Raw genomic sequence first — 19,255 nt, 5'->3', positions numbered from 1 at the left:
TCCTATTGGTTACTCACCTTTGATCATAATCTGGCAGTATCCTAGCTCTACAATTGGCAGCAAATGGGGTAAATGACATTTGCATCTTACACATATTAATATAATTTTTTGGTGTACAGTCTGTACAAAGGTGGTGTATTTGTGTGTAAAGAAAATTAGTGGAATAAAAGCTCTTTGAGAGGAGGGATTATTTCATTTTTTGCCTTTGTATCTTCAGCACCTAGCATAGTGCCTGGCACTTCAGAGGCATTTAATAAATGCTTGATGATTGGTAGATTTGAAAGATGATAGGGAATCACAGAAAATAACTATAAACACTTGATGATCTGTATGTAAAATACCTCTTTCAGGATTTAACTCCTTCAAATATTTAATGACAGATATTTCTACCTCTCTGTTGTTGCCCTCCACATTTCTGGGCCATTCCCACTGAGGGGTATGTTTTTCAAAAATTCTCAGTAAGCCCAAAGAAAAAGAAGAAAAAAGACTAAGTTTGCTTTTTTGAAAATAAATAATGTTTTCCTAGAATCCAATAGAAATGACATTTGGAGTGGTTAAATTAATTTTTATTAATAGGAATCAAGAATTGACTGTATATATAGAAAAGAAAAAGGTTGATAAAATAATGTAATTTGTGGTATAAGCAGTAGCTTATAGTCTTTATGAAACAAACAAAAAAAATACATTGTGTAGTAGATTTTAGACTTTCATTGTGCCGTGGTAATACTTTGGTAAAGTTAAATATTTCTGTAAAAGCTACTCAGACAGTGCTTATTTTCAGGGACGTTAATGGAAATTATTATCTATTTTAAAATGGGTTTACTGATGCTTTTAAGTGTAAAGCATTTTGTTAACCTAAAGCACTATTTAAAAGTAAACTTTCGTTATTATTATATTGATACACTAATATATATGTGTATATAGCACTAGCAAAATGTTTTCATCATGTTGACTGGGTTATTTAAAAAAAGGCAAAAATTAATTATTCATTAATTTCAAATGAAATCTTATTTTTTTTACAGTTAATGTATTAAGGAGTAATCTTGTTGCTTCTTATGGCAAGCATACTGATTTGAGGGTATTCTAAAATCTCTAAAATATAAATCATTTACAAATATAGGAATATCTTAGTTTTTAATTACTCTTTTAAAAAATGCATTTTTTCTTCTTCGCTACCCTACATAGGCTATACACTCAGTTGCCTGGCACCATGAAGGAAAACAATTCATTTGTAGTCATTCAGATGGCACTTTGACAATATGGAATGTAAAGTCTCCCACCAAGCCTGTACAAACAATTACTCCACATGGTAAGGCTACTTATGATTTAATACTTACTGCACTGTGACAGGTTTTTTTGTACAGTCTCCTTATTTCAAGATTAACTGAAATGGTTTTGACATATGCACATATACTTTTATATTTTAATAACCCAAAAAGAAAAGTCACAAATTCATTTTTTTAATTGTAATTATATATTTTAAATCCACTGGTATTTTTTCTGCCAAAGATTTATGAATTTAAGCTTTGGAAGGCTGAGGAAAAATGTATTTTTTTATTAAGGAATCATTTTTTGAGAATGTCCTTTCTCCAGTAGTTTTAAAAACAGCTTTGTGTTAATGGATGAGCAAGTAATTTATCTCTCTGGAACTCAGTTTCCTCATTTATTAAATGAATGAGTTGGAATACTTGAATATGAATGTACGTAGCATCTATTAATGTTTTGTGACCATGACTTTGGGCATGGGCTAGATCTGTGATTTCACTATTAAAGTGAACTAATTCACTGTACCATAGTAGTTCAGTACCTTTGCAATTTATACACCCTAGAGAGTTGACTAGATCTTGGGGATGTTTAGTGACTTGCCTAGGGTCATACAGCCAATATGAAGATGCTAGCACAGCTTCCTAACTACAAGGCCAGCTCTCTAATCACATCTCAGGAACCTATGACTATTTAAAAATACAGAAAAAGCTTTCCTTACTATGACATACATGGGAGTGTCAATAAATACTTTCTAAGTGCCTTTAAGAATATCATATGATTTATTTTTTCCAACAGTGTATGAACTTAATGATTTTTGCATAATGGTTTAATATTTAGAGTATTACCAGTTAAATTAACATTTGTAGATGATTCATACACTGTGACTCTTAGTTACTACTTATGTCCCACTGCCCCCCAGTATTTCTCCCTTCTGCCACTACAACCACAGAAGCAGCTGTGTAGAGCTAGGGGTAATTTTTTGTACAAAAATATAAGTCTATATTAAGTACTTTCAGTTTCATAAGAGAGTTTATATTAAAGTTATATTTTAAAATAAGTAAATGGGAGGTTGGATTTTTTAATGTAGTTTTCTTTTGGCATCTAATAGTACTAAATTGTGTGTGTGTGTGTTTTAATGTGTGTGCATCCAAAGGCATCGCAGTAAATAAATTTAAGAAATAAATAATTGAGTGTGGCTTTTATTTTCTGAAGCAACAGGGATTTGTAGAGGGTTTTTTTTTCCTTGCAGTGGTTGATTAGTTTAATATTATCTGAAGCAACATAATATGCAATATAAATTTCTAACATTTTATAGCAGTAGTCATCATTTAGAAATTTATTTTACATTTTCTGCAATAGAATTTAATGGTATATTCATAAGACATTTCTCTTTGGTAGAGATTTCCCCTTGCTGTCATTTACTAAGCATATTTTCTTCTTACTACCATTCCAGTAGAGGAAGTTTGGTGTCTAGATAACCAGAGCAGCAAATCAGGTTGCTTACACAGTAAGCCTTGAAGTGGTGCAGAAGTCTCTAGCAAGATTTAAGTCTTGCCAACTTCACTGAAGCCTGGGAAGCCAGAGCAGCAAAACATCAGCAACAGTGGCTAGTTCATTTTAAGGCATTTCTGTCTTCTATTTCTAAATCCGCAAGAAAATGAAACAGAGCAGCAACATGTCATAAAGGATAGTGTGCTGGACTTGATGTCAGGAAGATTTGAGCTAAAACCCCCAAAGCAACATTTAGCTGTGTGTGCTTGGGCAAAATCAAATAACTCTGCTGAACCTTATCAGGAAAGTGGGATTGGTTATAATATCTGTAGTACTTACTTCATAGCGTTGTTGTCAGGCTTGAACGACTATGTAAAGTGCTGTGTAAACCTTAACACATATGATAAATGTCACCTATTGTTATTAAGCCAGTAGAAGCAAATTGGTCTTGATCTAACTATCTGAAATCTATCTGCAAAAAGAACAGATAATAATTTATTGATTTGCCTAAGTGAAAATTTCATCCTTTAAAAGATAGAGAAACCAATAAGGGTAAACTGTATTCTGGATTTGATTCTTACTCATGGGGAAGAATTGGTTTCTGTGATGGAAATGAAGACCTGGAGGGAAGTAACTACTCTGTTTTATGGTTTGTGAATGGAGAAGAGGAAATCTGGACATAATCTGATATGCATTGTAGATTTTGGGAAAGCAGATTTTCAGAAGGTTTCAGTGGAAAATGTACTAAAATTTTAAATGGGAAACCAGACTATACGAATGATGCTCAAGAGTAAAATTTTGAAGTTACAAAGAGAAACGGTTCCACTGAGGATGAATAAAATTGGATGGAAGGAGGGGGTGATGTATGAGTTGCCTAAAGAGGGATAAATCAGCCCAGGTTAGAAGTGGAGCAGGTTAGAGCTTCTAGGTCAGTCAGTGTGGAGAATTGGGCCTATTAGAGTAGCTCTGGCACTTCTAGACTGCAGACTAGTCATAAAAATTTTAAAAATATATATATATAAAAAGAAGTCATGCTTATTCCAGTTTTTAACCAGTTTACTATTAGGTGCAGAAAATACTGTAGATATATTTTAACAAAGATTTTATTCTTATATTACTAGTTGTAGTTTAGATTAGATAATACAGTTAGGTGGATTAGAAAATGTTTGAATGGCTAGACTCAGAATAGTTGCTAATGACTCAATATCATCATGACAGAAGATCATCAAAATACTCCAGGGACCTATGATGGCTGTATGCTTTCTAACATTTTTTTTCAGTAACTTAATGGCATGTAAAACATGATCATCAAATTTACAGATGATGCAGAGCTGGAAGGCTTAGCTAACATACTGGAAAATACAATCAGGAAACAAAAAGATGTTTCTAGGCTAGAGCACTAGACTGAAGCTAATAAGATGAAATCCAGTAGGGACAAATGTAAAATATTACATTTGGGTAAATAAAAATGATACAAGTACAAGATGGAGGAGGCATGGTTAGATTGCAGTTCATTATTTTTCTTTTCTTTTTTTTTTAAACTATACTTGAAATACCATTTCTAAAGTTCTTCTTTAGTGTGGTAAGGAAAACAAAATTGTCATCTCATTTATTTTGGTGTAAAATACTGGAAAAATCCTAACTCTAAGCATTGTATCTTACCAAGTTGGAAGATAAATACCATGTTGTATCTAAGTGGTATTACAGCTTTGCTTATTCTATTATTATTTTCCCATTAAAAAAATAAGCTAGCATTTATATAGTGCTTTCAAGTTTGCAAAGTGCTTTACATATTATCTCAGTGTGTCCTCACTGAGACTGAGAAAGGTTAAATAACGTGCCCAGGGTCACAAAGCTAATTAGTGTCAGAGGCTAGATTTCAACTCAGATCTTTCTCATTCCAGGTTCAGGGCTCTAGTCTCTACACCACCTAACTACCAAAAACTCTCAAATTCAGGGTTGTAAAACTTTTTTTTTCTGTTTATCTGAACTGTTAAAGTTGATTACATTGGATGAGGAAAAGGAAAAAACAACCAGGTCCTAACATAATCCTTCCAGCAAGCTCAAGAAGTGTGGCCCATTAATTGCTGGCATTTCAGTCTTATCCATTCCTGCCTCCTAATTATATCAGCATTTTTTTTTCTGGGGAAATTGCTATTTTATCCTAGAAGAGGGCATACCAGAATTTTCCAGCTTTGTTCTACTTCTATCAGACCCAAGTTAGCATATCAAGCCAGAAATTTCAATGGTGGCAACCTTAGGGCTTGTAGCCTCACTTTCTGCCTATTGGGAATTGTTCGAATTTTCATGAAGTGAAGTAAACACAACTTAATTGAATTTTCCTCTTTACTGATATAGCATAACCTAAAAAGGATTAAAATGACACCTAGTGGTAAAGTCTGGTAGCTTTTTTTTTTGATTTGGTCTTTTTCTTTAAGAAATCACTAGAATATAGCTAGTCTGTGGGCTCATTGTACCAGCTGTTCAATGTTAAATTTCATGTTCAAAGACTACACTGCCTTAGAGATGCATGTTGTTCTTCAAAAGGAAAGATTGGGCAAGTGGTTGATTGCCATTATGTCAGCATTCCTTAGATAAGTAACTCAAAACACATGACCTATAGGTTGTCATTAGGGTCATTTTCAAGAATGAACACTCTCAAAAATGTGTGTGTGTGTGTGTGTGTGTGTGTGTGTGTGTGTGTAGAGGAAGTTGATTTCTAAAACTTAGACTAGTTTCTTGTCTCCTCAGAAATCCAAGTAGATTGGTACACTTAGTTATTGCTATTCATGAAGTTCTCATTGACCTTCCTATATTAGAGAGGTTGTTGCGTAGGGCTGGAGAGCCAGCCTTGAAGGTAAGGAAACTGGTTTTAATCCTATTTCTAACTGATACTATCTGTGTGACTCTTGGCAAATTGCTTAACCTCATTCATAAATTATAGAGAAAGTCTATTTGTAGAGGTGATTTCTTCACCTAGGAATTCCTAATATCAGTGAAATCAGAGGTCCTTTCCCTTTACTAGGTTACTTGATATATCATAAGTTTCTCCCTTCTGTCTACTGCCCAAGCAATCATGACAGACATTTCATGGATTATTTAAAATTCATCTACCTAGTGAGCCACAGCAACAACGTTAAATACTTAGACACTGCTAAATATTATATTAATAGCTGATTTTCTAATAGTAACATTCTAGGTATCATTTTGAGCTATTTATTTGTCCCTGGAAAACCTGAAACTGGAAAAATAAAGGGCTGCTTGAATTTAAGATTCTCTTTTCTAGAATTGCCTTCAAAAGAGTATCCCATTATTAACCCTTCACAGGATTATTATGCCTTCAAAGGATAATCCCTAAAAGATTTTCTCACAAAATGATAGAATGAAAAAGGAGTTGTAAGATCCAGAGTAAGTCAATCAGCTACTATCATTCTCAATTTCCTTAGCTTTAGAAAGAGGGTATAGGATTAGGTTGTGCTTAAAGTTCCTTAGAATTCTTAATTTAAAAGTCAGTTTGGGAGGAAATAGCAATTTATCACTCATCTAAAATCATTTCTATAATTCCAGTTGTGTGTAAAGAATTGTAGTAGAGATTTATGGGTCAGAGAAGGAAAGGGAAAGATAAATAGAAGGGACAGTTTTTCCAGTTGAGTTTGGAAGAGAATGCTACGTATGAAATACTCTAATAATAATCAGAGCTGAAAATGCTTTTAGACACTACTCCAGGGGTGGGGACTTCCCAGAGTTTGGATTCAAAGGGCTGCACTTGACCTGGAGGGCCGCATGTGGCCTCACCTCAGGTTCCCCACCCCCGAACTAGTTCTTTTCTTCTTCTTATAAATAAGAGATCTGAGGCCCAGAGAGTGGAAGGAAAGTGGCCAAGGTCACATCCGTAACAGAGTCCAAACCTATAACCTTTGACTTCAAAGGTTTTTCATTGCAAAAGCATTGATCAAGTATCTGCTATGTTCCAGTTTTCACTCTCTCTTCTTCTCTTTTCTCTGAGCTCCACTAGACCTGTAGAGACTTAACTACAATCTTGATGCCCTGTTCTCTTACCTTGAACCCTTAGGCAAAAGAATTATGTCAAGTAGTATGCTCAAAAATAGTATAGTACAAACCAATTCTTGCAATGTCAAGGAGCAGAATAGTGATTAGTAAGCTGAATTCAAGGAGGCTTTTGGAGCAGTTAACTTTGAAGTTGTGAAGGAGCTTACTGGAAGAGAAGGAGTACTTGAAAAGGATGTGCTGGTGTATACCAGACACAGAACGATTGGGGAAGCAAGTTATTTGCAAGAAGCAGTAAACCAGCTAGCTTAACTGGAGCAGAATATGAAAGAATTCTGTTAGTTTATGACTTGAGAGATATAATGAAGGAGATACCTGTGATATGTGATAGTGATGTATCAATACAGTATGTTTTCAAGCTAGTCATAGCCATCAGGTAACATTTTAAAATGTCTTGCCTTAATTTTTCTTTCCACTATGTCTTCAAGTAATCAAATTCTTTAAGAAAAACAAATCTGAAGGTATATGATGTAATATATTTTTCTAAACCCAGTTCCTTCTGTGCTGATTTCCACTTAACAGTTCTTGTCAAATAGGGAGTTCTTATCTAAGTATTCTATTATTGGGTTTATTAAATATTTGTGAATGTTTTCCATCCTTATTTTTATAGAAACTTTAAAATTTCCATTATTAAGCATTTATTTTTTCTATTTTCTACCCTCCCCGTGCTCACTGAAAAGAAATTGAAAAAGAAAACCAGGAAGGAAGATCAAAGTTGAAAGAAAGGAGCAATTGATGTATTATTATAAGCATAATCTAAAGAATACAAATTGACACTTCGATCATGTCCAAAAATGCATTTCTCATTCTGCGTATTAGTCCACTGTGTTCCCATCATGAGGTGGGCAGCATTCTTCATCACTCCTTTGGCATCATCGTTGATCATTTAGTTGAATAGAGTTCATAAGTCTTTCAGAATTGTTTGTTTTTATAATTTTATTGTCATATTATGCATTGTTCTTATGATTTACTTACTTCACTCTGCATTACTTCATACACCTATTCCCAGGTCTCTCAGAAGCTGTCTTTTTCATTTTTTTAGTACAGTAGTATTCCATTACATTTGTATGCCATAATTTATTCTGCCAGCCCCCAGTTGAAAGATACCTCCTTAATTTTTAGTTCTTTGACAAAAAGAGCTACAATAAACATTTTTATACATAAAGGAATTCTTTTTTCTTTGATCTTTTTTGAGTCTATGCCTGGTAGTCATATCAGTGGGTCAAAGGTCATATGCTCTTTAGTAATTTGTTAGGCATAATTCCAACCAGTTTTCCAGAATTTTTGGACCAATTTGCAGAACTGCCACCAACACGTCAGTGTACCTGTTTTTCCACAGCCCTTCCAACATTTGTCTTTTTAAAAAATTTGTTACCTTTGACAGTCTAATAAGTGTAAAGTTGAACTTCAGAATTGCTTTAATTTGCATTTCTCTAATTATTAGAGATTTAGAGCATTTTTTCACATATTGATTGATAGCTTAGATTTATTCCTTTGAAAATTGCCTGTTCATATCTTTGACCATTTATCAATTGGACAAGGACTATTATTCTTAGAAATTATTATTTTTTATTCTTTTTTTTTAATTTAAATTTATTTAACATATTTAGTTTTCAGCATTGATTTTCACAACAGTTTGAATTACAAATTTTCTCCCCATTTCTCCCCTCCCCCCCACTCCAAGATGGCATATATTCTGGTTGCCCTGTTCCCCAGTCAGCCCTCCCCTCTATCACCCCCTTCTCCTCTCATCCCCTTTTCCCTTCCTTTCTTGTAGGGCAAGATAAATTTCTACGCCCCATTGCCTGTGTGTCTTATTTTTTAGTTGCATGCAAAAACTTTTTTTTCTGTTTTTGAACATCTGTTTTAAAACTTTTAGTTCCCAATTCTCTCCCCTCTTCCCTTCCCACCCACCCTCCCTAAGAAGTTGAGCAATTCAACCTAGGCCACATGTGTATCATTATGTATAACCCTTCCACACTACTCATGTTGTGAAAGACTAACTTCATTTTGCTCCTTCCCAACCCATCCCGCTTTATTGAATTTTCTCCCTTGACCCTGTCCTCTTTCCAAAGTGTTTGTTTTGATTACCTCCACCCCCATCTGCCCTCCCCTCCATCATCACCACCCTCTTATTTTTTTTTTTATCTTCCTCCCTCTTCTTTCCTGTGGGGTAAGATACCCAACTAAGTATGTATGGTATTCCTTCCTCAGGCCAAATCTGATGAGAGCAAGGTTCACTCACTCCCCCCTCACCTGCCCTCTCCCCTCCTCCCACAGAACTTCTTCCTCTTGCCACCTTTATGCGAGATAATCCACCCCATTCTGTCTCTCCCTATCTCTCTCTCTCAGTATGTTGCTCTCTCATCCCTTAATTTCATTTTATTTCTTTTAGATATCTTCCCTTCATCTTCAACTCACCCTGTGTCTGCTCTCTCTTTTACATATATGTATATATATATATATATATATATACACACACATATATATACATACATACATATACACGTAGATATATACATACATACATATTCACTTATATATATATATATATATATATACATAAACATATATATATATATATATATGCATATTCCCTTCAGCTACCCAAATACTGAGGTCTCATGAATCATACTTGTCATCTTTCCATGTAGGAATGTAAACGAAACAGTTCAACTTTAGTAAGTCCCTTGCAATTCCTGTTTCTTGATTACCTTTTCATGCTTCTCTTGATTCTTGTGTTTGAAAGTCAAATTTTCTATTCAGTTCTGGTCTTTTCACTGAGAAAGCTTGAAAGTCCTCTATTTTATTGAAAATCCATATTTTGCCTTGGAGCATATTACTCAGTTTTGCTGGGTAGGTGATTCTAGGTTTTAATCCTAGCTCCATTGACCTCCGGAATATCGCATTCCAAGCCCTTTGATCTCTTAATGTAGAAGCTGCCAGATCTTAGGTTATTCTGATTGGGTTTCCACAATACTCAAATTGTTTCTTTCTGGCTGCTTGCAGTATTTTCTCCTTGATCTGGGAGCTCTGGAATTTGGCGACAATATTCCTAGGAGATTTCTTTTTGGGATCTATTTGAGGAGGTGATCGATGGATTCTTTCAATTTCTATTTTGCCCTGTGGCTCTAGAATATCAGGGCAGTTCTCCTTGATAATTTCTTGAAAGATGGTATCTAGGCTCTTTTTTTGATCATGGCTTTCAGGTAGTCCAGTAATTTTTAAATTATCTCTCCTGGATCTATTTTCTAGGTCCGTGGTTTTTCCAAGGAGATATTTCACATTGTCTTCCATTTTTTCATTCCTTTGGTTCTGTTTTATAATATCTTGATTTCTCATAAAGTCACTAGCTTCCACTTGCTCCAATCTAATTTTTAAAGTAGTATTTTCTTCAGTGGTCTTTTGGACCTCCTTTTCCATTTGGCTAATTCTGCCTTTCAAGGCATTCTTCTCCTCATTGGCTTTTTGGAGCTCTTTTGCCATTTGAGTTAATCTATTTTTTAAGGTGTTGTTTTCTTCAGTGTATTTTTCAGTATTTTTTTGGGTCTCCTTTAGCAAGTCCTTGACTTGTTTTTCATGGTTTTCTCACATCCTTCTCATTTCTCTTCCCAATTTTTCCTCTACTTCTCTAACTTGCTTTTCCAACTCCTTTTTGAGCTCTTCCATGGCCTGAGACCAGTTAATGTTTTTCTTGGAGGCTTTTGTTGTAGGCTCTATGACTTTGTTGTCTTCTTTAGGCTGTATGTTTTGGTCTTCTTTGTCACCAAAGAAAGAATCCAAAGTCTGAGACTGAATCTGGGTGTGCTTTCGCTGCCTGGCCATATTCCCAAACAACTAACTTGACCCTTGAGTTTTTCAGTGGGACTAACGAGTTCTATGTTCCACGTTTCGGGGGGAGGTGCCAGCTCTGTCAGACCCGCACTACTCCTTCCCCAAGAACCCCCAGCCCGAGCTGGGCTTAGATCTTCAACAGGCTGTGCACTCCTGCTCTGATCTGCCACTTAATTCCTCCCACCAGGTGGGCCTGGGGCCAGAAGCAGCAGCAACTGTAGCTGCCCCACCTCCACTGCCCCTGGGGCTGGAAGCCGAACCACGAACTCCTTCCACTCCCGCAGCTTTTCCCACTAACCTTCTTCGCAGTCTTTGGTGTTTGTGGGTCGAGGAGTCTGGTAACTGCCGCAGCTCACATATTCAGGGCGCTAGGGGCCCCATCCGCTCGACTCCAAGTTTGGTTGTTCCACGCCACTCAGGCTGGGCTCTGCTCCACTCTGTTCCCAGCTCCCAGCTCCGTGTGGGATAGACCTCACCCAGAGACCATCCGGGCTGTCCTGGGCTGGAGCCCTGCTTCCCTCTGCTGTTTTGTGGGTTCTGCCATTCTAGAATTGGTTCAGAGCCATTTTTTATAGGTTTTTGGAGGGACTCGGTAAGGAGCTCACAGTAGTCCCTGCTTACCAGCCGCCATCTTGGCTCCGCCCCCCGAAGTGGATCTCTATTCTTAGAAATTTAAATCAGTTCCTTATATATTTTGGAAATGAGACCTTTATCAGATAAACTTGCTGAAAACATTTTCCTAGTTAACTATATTTCTTATAATCTTGGCTATATTGGATTTGTTTGTGCAAAGCCTTTTAACGTAAATTAAATTTAAAATTGTTTATTTTTTAAAGATATAACATTTTATATCTAGGTCATGTATCTGTTTAGTGCTTATTTTGGTATATGGTGTGAAGTGTTTATCTAAACTTAATTTCTTCCAGATTGCTATTCACCAATTGACCAATATTTTTTTAATCAGTAACAAGTTGTTTGGGGAGTTACTACTTTGTAGTATACTTTGAGAGTTGGTATTACTAGGTTCCCTTCCCCACTTTTCTTTTTACTATTTCCCTTGAGATTCATGATCTTTTGTCCCTCCAGATGAATATAATTATTTTTTTCTAGTTTGATTCACATAGTATAGAATAAATTACTTTAGATATGTCCACTCATTACAAGAGTCTTTTAATTTCTTTAAAGTATTTTGTAGTTTTATTTATATAATTCTTGTGTTCATGTTGGCATGTTTAATTCCAAGTACTTTATATATTATATAGTTCTTTTAAGTGAAATTTCTTTTTCTATCTGTGCCTATCAGTATCTTTATGATTCCTGACTTACAGTGTTTTAGCAGTCCCAACCATCTTGTGCCTTTGGGAGATAGCATGGCATATTAGAAAGAGTACTTGACTTGGAGGCAGGAAGCCCTGGATTTAAATTCCAGCTGACATTCACTAGTCGTTTGACTATGTGAAGGTCATTTAACCTCTTCAGCACCTCTTCCTCATCTTTAAAAGAGGGATAATAATACTTGTATCATGTAATTTATAGGGCTATTATGATGATCAAATAAGATCATGTTTATAAAGAGTCAGTCAATAAACATTTATTAAGCACCTATTGTGTGCCAATTACTGTGCTAAGAGGTGGTGATAAAGTGCTTTGCAAAACTTAAAGTTGTATAAATGACAGTTCTTCTGATTTTAAGCATGTCTTCTATTCTTTTATCCAAGTCATTGATAAATATATTGAATAAAGCATAACCAAGCGTATATTCCTTAGGTACTCTATGATCTATTTAGCTCCAGTTTGACAATGATACATTAAGTTCTGTTCTTTGGATATGGTCATGCAATCAGTTCTGAATTCATCTAACTGTATTTGCAAAATAATTTACTGAATAGTTACTGAAATCAAGTATATATTGTCTCTTACATTCCTCTGAGACAACCTCCAATGAGAGGATAGGCCCAAGTTAGCATTTGCCATATTTAATGGCCTTTTTTCAATCTTTGTCTTTATTTACCTCTTTGCAGTCTTAAAAGACTGACAATCACTACTTTCTTTTTGATATTTTCTCCTCTTTAGATTTCTGTGACGTTACTATATCCTAGTTCTCCTCCTATCTATTGAAACATTCCTTGTGAATCTTTTTTTGCTGGATGTTCTTCCAAGTCATACCCCCCTGGTATATTACCCATGGCTTTGTCTTTGACCCTCTTCACCCTTTTTTGGAGATCTCATCAGTTCCCATGGATTCAATAATCATACTGATGCTAATGATTATCAGACCTACTTATGCAGCCCTAACCTCTCTTTTTCCTACTAGAAATCTCAAACTACATGTCCAGTATACATCTTAAACTTAATGTGTCCAAAATTGAATTCATTGTTTTTCTCCTTAAACCCTCTCTATTTCCTTTCTTATTACAGTGGAGAATGCTCCTATCCTTCATATTGCCCAGAGTTACAGTCTAGGTGCATCCTCAAGTCCTGTTTTATTTCCTTACCTTCATGATGTCTTTTGTATGTGCCTCTTTTTCTCTCTGATATTGCCAACCAGGCCTTCATTACTTCACACCTGGATAATTTCAATAGACTACTTAGTGGTCCTTATAAGTCTCTGCTACAAGTCTCTCTTACTTGAGTTTATCCTCAAATCAGTCATCAAAGTGATCTTCCTAAAGCACAGGTCTAACCATGTCTACCCTGCTCAATTCAATCAACTTCAGTGGCTCCTCCATCACTTCCATTGTAAAATGTAAAATCCTCTGATGTTCAAAATTCTTCATAATGTAGCCCTTTCCTAATTTTACAGTCTTCTTATTCTCCCACCCTTACCCCCCGTACTCTGTGATCCAGCGATATTGGCCCTATTTGTTGTTCCTCAGACAAGACACTCCATCTCCATAGTCCAGGTATTTCACTGACTGTACTCTGTGTTTAGAATTTTGTTCTACCTGCCTTGTTGTGGTGGAAGGGCTTTCATAACTCAATGAAACTATGAATTGTGCTGTGCAGGATTACCCAAGGAGGACAGGTCATAGTGGAGAGTTCTGACAAAACTGGATCCACAGAAGAAGGAAATGGCAAACCAGTCCAGTATTTTTGCCAAGAAAACCCCATGGACAGTACTAAAATGATAAGAGATGACATCAGAAGATGAGCCCTTCTGTTCAGAAGGTGTCCAATATGTATGCTTCTGAGGAAGAGTAAAGGACAACTACACGCAGCTCCAGTAATAATGAAGTGGCTGGGCCAAAGCCAAAAGGAAGCTTAGCTGCAGATGCCTCTGGTAATGAAAGAGTAGTCTGATGTTGTAAAGATCAGTATTGCTTAGGAACCTGGAATGTAAGATCTGTGAACCAAGATAAGCTAGGTGTGGTCAAACAGGAGATGGAAAGGTTAAACGTCAACATATTTGGTGTCAGTGAACTTAAATGAATGGGAATAGGAGAATTTAATTCAGGTGATCACTACATCTACTACTGTGGGCAAGAATCCCTTAGAAGAAATGACTTAGCCCTCATAGAATATAAAAGGTAAGAGATATAATTTCAAAAATGTCAGAATGTTATCTGTTCAAATCCAAAGCAAACCATTCAACAGCATAGTAATACAAGTCTATTCTCCAACTGCTGATGCTGAAGAGGCCAAAGGTGATCAGTTCTATGAAGAGCTACAACTCTTCTAGATATGACACCAAAAAAGATGTCATATTCATCATGGGGGATTGGAATGCAAAGTAGGAAATCAAAAGATAATTGGAGTAAGAGGCAAATTTGGCCTTGGAGTACAAAATGAAGCAGAGCAGAGACTAATAGAGCTTTGTCAAGATCATTCACTGGTCATCTCAAGCACTCTTTTTTCAGCAACCTAAAAGGGAACTCTACACATGGACATCACCAGATGGTTAGTGTAGAAATCAGATTGGTTCTATATACTTAGTAGCCAAGGGTGGAGAAGCCCTATACAGTTAGTTAAAACAAGACCTGGAGCTGACTTTGGCTTAGATCATGAACTTCTTACTACAATATTCAGATTTAAATTGAAGAAAGTAGGGAAAATCATCAGACCATATAGGTATGACCTAAATAACATCTGTTATGAATATGAAGTGGAGGTGATGAATACATTTAAAGGATTAGATCTGGTAGATAGAGTGCCCAAAGAAGTATGGATAGAGGGTCGCAATACTATACATAAGGCAGCGATGAAAAACATTCCAAAGAAAAAGAAGAGCAGAAAAGTAGCATGGCTGTCTGATGAGGCTGTACAAATAGCTGAGGAAGAAAGGAAAGGTAAAGAAGAAAGAGAAACATATACACAACTGAAAGCAGAATTCCAGAGACTAGCAATGAGAGATAAGACAGTTTTCTCAAATGAGCAAAGCAAAGAAATAGAAGATTAAAAAATAAAATGAGAAAGACAAGAGATCTCGAGAAAATTAAAGATATTAAGGGGATGTTTCATGCAAAAATGAGGATGATAAAAGAAAAAAATGGTAGGGACTTAACAGAAGCAGAAGAGATTAAGAAAAGGTGGCAAGAGTATACAAAAGAACTATACAAGAAAGATCTTAACATCACCAATAACTATAATGGTGTGGTTGCTGATCTAGAGCCAGACATCCTGGAGAGTGAAGTCAAGTGGGCATTAGGAAGCATTGCTAACAGTAAAGTGATAGAATTCTAACAGAGCTATTTTAAATCCTAAAAGATGATGCTGTTAAAATATTGTACTCAATATGCCAGCAGATTTGGAAAACTCTACAATGGCCATTGGATTGGAAAAGATCAGTTTATATCCCAGTACTAAAAAAGGGCATTGCCAAAGAATGTTCAAATTACCAAACGATTGCACTCATTTTACACACCAGCAAAGTTTTGCTTAAAGTTCTGCAAGCTAGGCTTTAGCAATATGTGAACTGAAAATTACTGGAAGGAAAGGATGTTTTTTGAAGAGGCAGAAAAACTAGAAACCAAAATGCCAACATTTGCTGGATTATGGAGAAAGCAAGGAAATTCCAGAAAAAACATCGACTTCTGCCTGTTTGACTACACTAAAGCCTTTGACTATATAGATCTCAACAGAATATGTCAAGTCCTCAAAAAAGTGAGAGTACCAGATCATCTTACTTGTTTCCTGCGGAACCTGAATGCAGGCCAAGAATGATGGTTGGAACCAAACATGGAGCAACTGATTGGTTTAAGATGGAAAAAAAAATTACAAGAGTATATATTGCCGCCTTATTTATTTCACTTATATGCAGAATACATTATTCAAAATATCAAGCTGGATGAAACAAAACTGGAATTAAGGTTGCTGGTAGAAATGTCTACAATCTCAGATATGCAGACGATACCACTCTGATGGCAGAAAATAAAGAGGAATCAAGAAATCTCTTGATGAGGAGGAAAGAGGAGAGTGTAAAAGCTGGCTTGAAGCTTAACATCAAAAAACTAAGATCTTGGCAACTGGTCCCATCACTTCCTGGAAAAAAAGACTGAAAAGAAATGAAAGTAGTATTAGATTTTGTATAATTGGTCTCAAAGATCACTGCAGATGGTGACTACAGCCATGAAACTAAAAAATGTTTATTCCTTGGGAGGAAAGCTATGGCAAATCTGGACAGCATACCAAAAAGCAGAGACATCACCTTGCCAACAAAGGTCTGTAATAGTCAAAGCTGTGGTTTTATACTTTTGGGGCATAATCTCAAATTGCTTTCCAGAATGTTTTGGAGCATCTAAAGCTCCACAAGCAATGCACTAATGTATCTATTTCCCCATAGCTTTTTCAACCTTTGTCATTTTCCTCTTTTGTCATCTTTGCTAGTCCATTAGTTGTAAGGTAGAACCTCAGTGTTGTTTTAATTTGTAGAACTGATTTTTTAGTGATTTAGAGCATTTATTCATATGTTTACTGATAGTGTGGATTATTCCATTTGAAAACTGCCTGCTAATATCCTTTTTACCATTTATCTATTGGAAAATGGATGTTAGTCTTATAAATTTGAATCAGTTCTTTATATATCTTGAAAATAAGGCTTTTGTCCAAGAAACTTGTTGCCCAGATTTTTTCCCCTCATTTATCTGTCTTTCTGATTTTTGCATTAGATTTATTTGCACAAAAATTTTTAAATTTTATACAGTCAAAATTGTCTATCTTGTGTGATCCTTGATAATTATCTTGGTAAATTATCTTATGTGATCCTATTACTTGTTTAGTTATGAACACTTCCTCTATCTACATAGATCCCAAAGGTAATTTCTTCTTTGTTCCTATACTTTGTTTATGATAATACCTTTTTCTAACTAGACCAGTGATTTAGACTCTTATAGAAAAGGTCTGCATGTTGACTTGGAAAAAAAATTAACATCATCTATGTTTTATTTTGATTTATTTTGTCAAGAATTTCTAAGTTACATTTTAATGTGGTTTGGAGTGGCACTTGGAAGTTTGGCCAGCAGGAGTTTTGATACCTGTCATCTATGCCATGTATTCATTTGATGCTAATGTTGGTGTGAGGTGTTGGTCCAAATTGAATTTCTTCAAGAATGCTGTCCAGTTTTCCCACTAGCTTTTACCAAATAGTGAGTTGTACCCCAACCCACCTTGCCCCAGTAACTGAGTGTTTGGGTTTATCAGAGTCTTAATGTTACTACATTTGCCTCTGTATATTGTGTAATTCATTTTTTCCACTAATCAAACTTTTTTCAAATCAGTACTAAATCTTTTTAATGATTACTCCTTTATAGAACAGTTTGAGATCTAGTATTGACAGTATTTCCTTCCTACTTTTTTCATTATCTTCAGATTTTTGATCTTTTTTTCCCTCTGTGCAAATTTCATTATTACATTTTCTAGTTATGCAAAATTTGGGATATTAATTGGTACATCAACAAATAAATTAATATTGCTAATGTCATTTTTTATTATATTGGATCAGCCTATCCATGAGCAATTGATGTTTCTCCAGTTACGTAAGTCTATGTTTATGCAATGAATATTTTATAGTGAGATTCATGTAGTTTCTTATTGAATCTTGGTAGATGCCCTCCCAAATTTTATAGCTTTGTCATTATTTTGATTGGAATTTCTCTTTTTAACTTTTCTTGCAGGGTTTGTTTGATTATATACAGGAACAGCGATGCTTTATATGAATTAGTCATACATACTGCAACTTTGCTAAAGCTGTTAAAAATTTCAGCTAATTTTTTTTGTTGACTTTCTTAGAGTTCTCAAAGTATAACATTATATCTTCAGGAAAAAGCAATAATTTTCTTTACTCTGCCTGTGTTTATTCCCTCAGTTTTGTTTTTCTTGTCAGATTGCTTTGACTAACACACAGCCTGTTTAAGATGAATCCTTGCTAGTTCTTAAGTTACCTCTTCCCATTATAAATGCTCATAGACCATCTCTTTAATATTGCAGTTTTTGGCAGAATTCAATTCATTATTGTATTAAGTACTCAAATGGATCTATGATCTCATAAATTTGGGCATTCTGAGCCATCCCTGACCATCTTATATAACTTTTGTCCATATAATCCCATAAATTCACCGTAACATGTCTATCCACTTTGTTGGAGGCCTTGTTTGCTTTCTCTTGATTTTGTGAGGATACCAGTGGAATGAACAGGCTATTTAACAGTTATCCTTTACTCTCAAATGCACCCAGGTCCATCTTCTTTTTTGCTCATACACTTCTTTCATGATAGCCATTCCTGTATTTCCCTGGAATAATTCCTCATTTACAGACAATTCACATTTGCCTTATGCTTCTCAATTGATCTTTGTGTGATTTTCAGTTTTAGTTCTTTGGAGAGGATATTCCATGGTTTAAAGCCATAAAACAAAACTGAGAGAATTTTAATATTTAAAAGATTGGCCTTTGTTTCACAGATATAATTTTGTGGTTCTCCATAGACAGGACAGCCTGCTCTCTTCCTGCTATTTAAATTCAAGTTATACTTCTTGTTCACTTGAAGTTTCTGCCCAAGATATCTTTATGATTATATTTCTATGTCTATGTGTGTGAATGTAATTATATTTGAGTTGTGTATGTATATATTGCTAACACATATGGACTGGACCTATGATTTCATTAATATAGGATTTCCTCTACAAATGCAAGTGAACGTTTTCTTTGTAACTAACTTAAAGACAGTGAGATTAAATGACTTGTCTGGGGTTACATAGCCAGAATATATCAGAGTTGGAGCTTGGATGTAAGTTTTCCTGGCTCCAAGGCTAGCTGTCTTTTTATGTGTGTATACAGCCCTAGTGAAATATCTCAATATTGTCCGTCCAACAGCATATCATAGTCTGGATAATAGATATTCTTTGTCCACTTTGTTTTTCCTCATTGAATAGTTAGGTCAAACTCTTTTGAGTTAGCCATTATCCAGTTGATGGACATCTGCTTTTTCCCAGTTCTTTGTTATTCTAAATATGTCCTTTTGACATTTATCTACTTGAAATATATATACACCTAGTAATGGAATCTTTAGGTCAAAAGATCTGGGCATTTTAGCTGCTTTATTCACATAGTTCCAATTCAGTTGCTTTCCCTCTTTTCATTATTTCCTATTATCTTAAAGTTTGCT

General features: G+C 35.4%; 1 protein-coding gene across 2 annotated transcripts in view; it reads left to right on the top strand.

The window, feature by feature from the left end:
• STXBP5 (syntaxin binding protein 5) overlaps window positions 1-19,255 on the top strand; it is a 214,002-nt gene that overhangs the window by 66,642 nt on the left and 128,105 nt on the right. For both annotated transcript variants that reach the window (XM_036767272.1, XM_036767271.1), the window contains exon 8: window positions 1,186-1,309. In XM_036767272.1, the coding sequence (XP_036623167.1) occupies window positions 1,186-1,309 (124 nt within the window). The remainder of the gene's footprint in view (window positions 1-1,185; window positions 1,310-19,255) is intronic.

Source organism: Trichosurus vulpecula, chromosome 7 (genome assembly GCF_011100635.1).
Source record: "Trichosurus vulpecula isolate mTriVul1 chromosome 7, mTriVul1.pri, whole genome shotgun sequence".
NCBI classification, from domain to species: Eukaryota; Metazoa; Chordata; class Mammalia; order Diprotodontia; family Phalangeridae; genus Trichosurus; species Trichosurus vulpecula.
The sequence above is the reverse complement of the archived record's forward strand: the minus strand, read 5'-3'. Positions and strand labels throughout refer to the sequence as shown.